Source organism: Sitophilus oryzae, unplaced genomic scaffold (genome assembly GCF_002938485.1).
Source record: "Sitophilus oryzae breed Bouriz unplaced genomic scaffold, Soryzae_2.0 scaffold_1414_pilon_pilon, whole genome shotgun sequence".
Lineage (NCBI taxonomy): Eukaryota > Metazoa > Arthropoda > Insecta > Coleoptera > Curculionidae > Sitophilus > Sitophilus oryzae.
The window spans coordinates 540,025-547,694 of record NW_022146076.1 but is presented as its reverse complement, the minus strand read 5'-3'; the positions used below and the strand labels follow the sequence as shown (position 1 = coordinate 547,694).

The 7,670-nt window shown below is 35.0% G+C and overlaps 1 protein-coding gene across 1 annotated transcript in view; it reads right to left on the bottom strand.

The window, feature by feature from the left end:
- The window catches only part of LOC115876150, an 11,513-nt gene extending 4,425 nt beyond the window's left edge, over positions 1–7,088 (bottom strand). The window contains exon 1 of the mRNA XM_030891834.1: positions 6,811–7,088. Coding sequence (XP_030747694.1) covers positions 6,811–7,088 — 278 coding nt within the window. The remainder of the gene's footprint in view (positions 1–6,810) is intronic.
- Between the last annotated feature and the right edge of the window lie 582 nt (positions 7,089–7,670).

The window sequence follows — 7,670 nt, the reverse complement described above, 5'->3', positions numbered from 1 at the left end:
CTAAATAGTTATTAGACTGAAATCATAAATTTGAAATATTTTTGTGCTAAAAGTTCAACAGAAACTGTTTTATCGTAATTTTTTGCAGAAAAATTTATTATTAATTTAAAAAAATAAAAATTTCCCAAATTTATTATTTCAGTGAAATAACTATCTAACTCAACGCGTTTATTTTTCGTCTATAATGACATGTATTGACTATTTCCATTCTAAATAACTTGAGAACGGTTGCTCGTAGCGATTTTTTCAAAGAGATATTTTTTTACGTAAAAAGTCACAGAGATGTATATTTTTTTACGCGGTAGTTTTATACAGGTACGGACAAAAAGTTATTACGCTTCAAAACAGTCAAAACACATATAGGTGGCGCCCTCTACTAGCAGAAGTCATATTGAAAATCATATTCAAAAGTAATATTCAAAATCAAATTTCTCAGGTCAAAAAACTCCCAGACCAGGTCAAAAAACTCCCAAAACCAATTTTCATTCAAATATTGATGTTACTTCAGAAATTATTTAGAAAAAATTGAAATAAAAATGAAACTTGTACACCCTGTATCTCTGAAACTAAGCATTTTAGGACATACATTTATACGAACTTTTTTACTTATTTTTATCTGCAGAATATGCTTCCGAAGTTTCCGGAATACAGTTCGGACTACCCTGTATATCACAGAAACTATTAGGAAATTTGAAGATTTAAAAATACGATCTGATAGCACTAATAAAGTGGCTATGAGAATGTGCAATTGGATTCTCGATTTTCTCAAAAGTAACGAGAGGAATAAATAATATTTGATTTTCCAAAAAATCAGTTTTTTTTTCAAAAAACTCAGCAATCCCTGAAAAAATTTTTGATAGCATGTTGGCGAACATCCCAAGGCGCAACTTTGCCCCAATTTAACCATATATAGCACACAGAGCGACTACTCAAGGTTGTGTGCCATTGTCTCTCTTAAAGTGGAGGTTTGCCAGTCGATATATTTGAACAAATAAATAAGTTTATATAAATAAATAAACCTATAGTACTGGCTTACTGATTGAAACTGTACTGATTAGTACTATCTGTTACTAAAACCAGTATTTCCAGGGGACCAGCAGATGATGACTGTGTTAGTACACCCCGATAAAAAAGAACTTTTGGCAACACTGGTAGTACCGGATTTGTCGCATTTTCGACTTGGAGCTTTGCGGATTAGGGCCGATCGCCTCCGGGTTTTGGTGTGTGGCGAAAGGTGACAGAAGCCGATCGAATTGAAGAGAAATTTATTACCTTTAACTTTTGAATTATTCGTCTAGTGTATTGGGGTATTTCACGGTATTTTTGAAATTTTTAAATCTAGAAATTTTCAGCTTTTATGGCTCACTATTCAGTATTTTCCTTCCATCATCCAGCTAGGTCTTTCTATCTCACTTGTTATACATATATTTTTAAATAAGTTAGGTTAGGTTAGGTTAGGTTAAATAAATAAACAAATCAATTAAAATTAAATACGGAATGAGATGAATTCTAGAATCGAAACTCTATCAAGTGTCGATACGATAGCTATAATATAATAATAAAATTATATAAGAGTTTCTTGCTTTGAACTGCTAATATAGAAATTAATTCCACGCTGTGCTCGTCATAATGTGGATCAACCTGCTCTCACTACCAGTTTCGGGGTCCTACCCCATCATCAGGTGAGCTTGGGTATTTTCACAAAAGGACGAGCACAGCGCAGAGTATATACATACGACTTGTCGTAAAGTAGCGGTAAGATATTAAGTCCCGCATCCATTATATATTTTGGGCTAGCTGAAAAAAGCCTTTATTTACTATCGATAGTTGTGCCTCGGTGGTACGAAAGTACTACCATTTAACACAGGCCGCTATCTCGCGATGCGGGACTTAATATCTTACCACTCGTTTAAGTGAGAACAATCTTTGGATAGTTACGGGTTTTTTAACAGGACACTGTCTCAACAATGAACACCTCAGTAGACTGCAGCTAGGAAACAACGGCGAATGCAAATTCTGTGGGAAAAATGGGGAAACACCAGAACACCTTATCACTGAGTGCGACGAGACGACAATTATTCGCGCCATAAACTTTGGTAAGACACTAATATTGGAGATAGAGAACTAACCTCTGTAAAACCGTCTCAGATACTGGCTTTTGTTAAAGCCCTGAGGCTATATGATGAGGTATATCTCAAGAAAGGGGGACATCATAGATCTGTAAGGTCGTGCTGGTTAATCCTCCCTCCCATACAAATCTACAATCTACATAGAGACTTATAAACATTAAGAAAAAGAGCAAGACTAACAATTCCTATTCGCTGGCAATTTCGCATTGCTAAAGGTGTCCGTAAGTGCGGGCTCATGCAATTCAACAAATTACCGGTGCTCGCGTCTTTTAACGTCCCCGTCGGTCGTTGGGAAATTTCTTTTTAATGATAAGCCGCTGCGGGGCGCGTATGACCGTTTGATACAATTTTAAAAAGCCGGCAGTCAACGGCGGCCTTAGTACTCTTAGTTGCGTCGGCCCTGCAGCTTCTGCATTTTAATTTTAATGACCAGGAAAGCCGCCTAAAGGTCGCTCTACGCTGGAAGTCGTGTCTGCCATACGCTGAATGGAGCTTGTTATTTTGCTCAGCAGACTCATCATCATCATTATTATCATCGTCTACTGCTGGACATAGACCTTCTCTAAGGCCCGTATTTATAGTTGCGTCTCGAAACTGGGTCTCAGATACGGGCGACGAAACGTAAGCCTGCTATTTTTGTCGGTCTTTCCTGAGACCCAGTAGACGCAACTATAAATACCGGACATTTTACTAACCGGATTAAAAATGTTCTGGTTCCCAAGTGGAAACCAACTTAAATCGGAACTCAAGAATCTGCAAGACTCCTTATCTGGAATGAGAATCCTTTAGGTCTAAGACACTCAAAGAAATTTCTCAGAACTTACGACCGAGAAAAATCAAAGATTTCCCTTGATTCATGTAAGAACGATCTTCGGATTGTCAGGGGATTTCGGATTGAACCAGGACACTGTCTCCTAAACGAACACCTTAGTAGTTTGAAGCTAAGAAACAACGGCAAATTCAGATTCTGTGTCGAGAATGGGGAAACACCAGAACATATCATCACTGAGTGCGCCGAGACGACAACGATTCGTGCACGTAATATATATGTATATCGAGATGGAGATGGAGACTAACCTCTTTAAAACCGTCTCAGATACTGCCTTTTGTAAAAGCCCTGAGACTGCACGATGGGAAGGGGGAAGAAAGGAAGGGGTAGTCAAGAAAGGGGGACGCAATAGATCTATAAGTTCGCAGTAATTAACTTTCCCCTCCCATGCCATTCTACAATCAAATACCATAATTATCTGGGCCAAGTCGAACACAGCCGTACCATCTTTTTCTCGAAGGTATTAGCGGCACTTTTGACTACCCTTTAACTTCGTTGTGGATAATGCAAGAATATTAATTTTTACTACACTTGAAGACATACCTACAGTTTTTATTATGGAGTCTAAAAGGAGGAGGCGAATCGAACGCAAAAATTTTGGGCCCAGATTTCATGATCTAAATGAAGTTCGAAAATCGCCGTTAGGAGCGCATGTGATGATAGGGATACTAGAAATACACAGCTTCTTATGGCAAGAATAACTATTTTGTTATAAATTATAGAGCCAAGTTAATATTTGGGCATATTTTTACCAGAGTTAGCTTTTAGAAACGTGTTTTTTTCTAATTGAGCAATGTGCGTGGCTAAAATTGTGAATACAAAACCTTAAATTTGAGTTTGTTATTATTATTTATCATATCATTTGATTATATTAGATGCCGGTTTTAGATATTCTTTTCCTAAGTTCTTATTATAAAAATGTTTTATTATGGAGTTCTATTTAGTGCATACACGGCCGAAGAAAAATATAAGCTGCTAAAGTAAATGTTTCCTTCAACTGGTGTACACAAAATATAGAAGTTCCAGCAACAAACGTATCTCCAGTTCAACCTTTGATTTGATGTAAACTGTAATTGTTAATTGATGAGAAATGTGAATTAAATAGTTTATGATGTGAGTGTGTTAGTGATTTATTAATAATTTTGCTGACGCAGTTTAAAGTTTCATAATTTTTCATGAAAACACTTGGAATGGACATGTTTACGTGCAGTTCATTGTGATACTAATAATAAACATTAAACACTTTTAAACTAGTAGTGGTTTTATGACAAATTACAGCAAATGAATGACGAAAATTAATCAGGAATTATATAATATAAACATTGCACTTATCGTGTTTGATTGGTGTTGTGTATCTCGTAACTTTACTTTTTTTTTAGCTTTTCAAAATTGTAAGTTTTAATGTCATCGGCAAAACTTGCCAATTATGACTGTTTCACAGACATTTAAATTGAAGATGTATTATGTTCAATGTCACCTAACAATTGTGTTATAAATACATATGTATACATTTGATTTGATCTGTAATTAAAGTTCCTTCTGTTGATATCCACTTTACTATTAATACAAGTATGAGGTAGGTTTGTAAATAAAATAATAAGTCAAGGTCAAGGACTAACGTATGATCGAAAAAAACGGCGTCCAGTTGGCTAGGAAATGAACATCTGACATCTCCACATAATTTTATATATAAAATGATCGCTGACGCCGTTTTTCGATCATTGTATGTATTCCTATGTGTATACATTCTATGAGTAGTATCGACTGACTAATGAGAAAGAAAATCTAGGAACTAGTGGGGTCGCAGTTGGAAGGGTTTGGACTACAATTAATACACTTTTGTTAATGGTCAATCTTTTATTTATTCCATCCTCAGGACACTGAAATGGAAATACATGTTACAGAAAAAAAGGCTATAAAGTCATCATAGAAAAGAACTTACTCAACGTGGTAAAAAACCCTCCTCTAAAAACTACATTAAAAAAATAGGCTTACAGGAAACATTGAAAGCATTGAAACATTAAATTTATTTATTTAGGAATATAAATAGATAACTTTTATTTTGAATAATTGACTAACTCCAAGTAGCTAAATTTAATAAATGTAATATACAACCTGAATATACACAAAAGAAATTATCTACTAATAGTAAAATAAATTATCTACCCTTATCTACTGATAGTTCCGCTTTTTGTTCCGTCAACTAATTTTGTCTAAATATGCATAAAACACATCACTACTGCGAAGTAGTTTTGTCTGGGGAACTGCCCCTTGCCAATGCTGTAGCAAGTTAGATGTCTTTCTTCTTGTCGATGCTATCCCTAGTCATCCTAGTAAAAGAGATATACCTAATTATTAAATAAATTTAAAAAAATTTTCACTATTCGAGGTAGCTGTTATTTTAAAACTACATTTTTGAAGTGTAAATAATGTTTAAGATTCACTTATAATATTCAAATAATATTTAATAGCAATGGTTGTTATATATATATATATATATATATATATATATATATATATATATATATATATATATATATATAATAACATGTTAGTAGGTATTAAAGTATTACATTATTATTATTTTAGGCTCTCTAGGTTATGTCATGCAGATGTTCGATTTTGGGCTATATTCTCTATTAATATGATTTTTAAATAAATCTGTATACTGATAGTATATAATTTTAATATTTTTCTTAACATCTAACATATTTTTTTAAATAAATAATCATATTACTTACATTAGGAGCTTTAAAAAGTTTTGGGTTACTTTTCTTTCTTCGCTTTTTTTTCATTGAAATTATCCACTTCTACAGCCAGATACCGAGCTATTTCTACTGTATAGTTTTTTTTTTCACAATGCTCATTGTTATACTGCCTAAAAATTCAACAAACTTAAACCGTATAATAACAATGAAAATATAGTTTCCCTATCTATCGCAGTGCCTCTACTGTCAAACCGAGGAACCTGCTTAAAAGTGGGGACAGAAATTTCAAATATGCCCATTGCCGATAAACCTCCTTTTTTAAGCCCTCCATAGTTTTTATACAAGACGATAAAATGGTACGATACGATAATGCAATTTTATCGTCGTGTATAAAACAATATTTTTTTCCATTAGCGAGTTACGTTTTAAAAAATATTCAGAAATGATTATTTCAAGGAATTTATTACGAGTAGAAAAAATATTGTGCTGGGTTGGCGTTGGTTCCTATGTAATTTGACAAATAAATAAAGCTGTCTTTTTAGTTGTTAGTTTTGAGTCAATATTTTTTAATTCTCTTTCGTGTCGATTGCTGATTGAACTGGAGCCAGAAATGGCTCAAAATGAAATACGTAAATTACCAACAGATATTCAGGATGAGGCGACAAACGCCATATCCAAACTACTTCCATTTAAATCCCGAATACCTTATGAAAAGGAATAGAAAAATTTTAAAAAATGGAAGCAATTAAAAAACGTGCGAGAAGAAATAAAGTTTTTAACCTATCCTGGGTGTGAAATTATCATTAAATCTACCCTTGCGGTTAAAGTTCTATTTTATCTACTATTTTTTATAGATATAAGGCAATTTTAACAGTTGCTATGGAAAATATAAAATAAACTGACTTGGTTTTACATGAGATCTCACAACTTTTTATAGTGGAAGAATTGTGTTGCGAGACTTGCATTTTTTACATTCTATGCTTTTGATGGGATTATATTTCCACCGTAATTCTTCCCCGTCCACGGACATCTTTAGGGTTACCCCGGGTCATCCGCCGGCGTTGTTTACCAACATCGGCTGGCGCGCTAATACTCGGCGGCGGCGCGGGAGCGGCACAACGCGCGCGCCCCGCCCCCGCGCTACCTCTTCGCGCCGAAGATCAGCTGAGCCGCCGCCGCTGACCACGTGGGGTCGCCGTAACAATAGGCCATGCGGTTCGATCGGGGCGAGGGGCAGGAACGGCGGTCCGCTTTGGTCTTGTTGTCGTTGCTCAGGTGCGCGGCCGTCGGAGTGGAGTAAGACAGGTAGTTGTGGAGTATGTCGGAGTCAATAATATCTTCGGCTTTTTGGACAGTTTGTATTGAAGTCCCAATTTTGTTTACTTTTAATTGATCAGGATTAAGTTTAAGTTTTTTATTCATTCGATCTAAATATGTATTTTTAATCTTTAATGTCGTATTCATCTAACTACATCTTGTATAATACACTGGTATCTTAGGTCTTTACTTCTAATTGTATGAGAGTTTTGAAGAACTCAAAAAATGGAAAAGCTGCGGGGCCGGAAAACATTTTCATTGAGCTAATAAAGCAGGGACCCGATATATTATTGGAAATACTAGCTGATATCTTCAACAGATGCCTGATAAAAACGAAAACATTCCTGAAGACTGGAACCTGGCGTATATCAGCTCTATCTTTAAGAAAGGAGACAAAAAAAGATGTAGCAACTATAGAGGCATTAGTTTGACAAGCTCAATTGGAAGGTTGTATGGCAGGATATTAAAAGAGAGAGTAGAAGAGAGCTTTGAAGAAATAGAAGAACAAGGTAGTTTCCGCGCTGGGCGTTCTTGTACAGACAACATATTTGTGTTACAACAAATAATTGAATAAAGGAAAGCTCGAAATTTGGACACGCATCTGGTATTTATAGATTTAAAGAAAGCCTATGACACGGCGCCTTTGAAGAAATTATTTGTAATCTTGGTTGAAGAAAATGTGAGTAA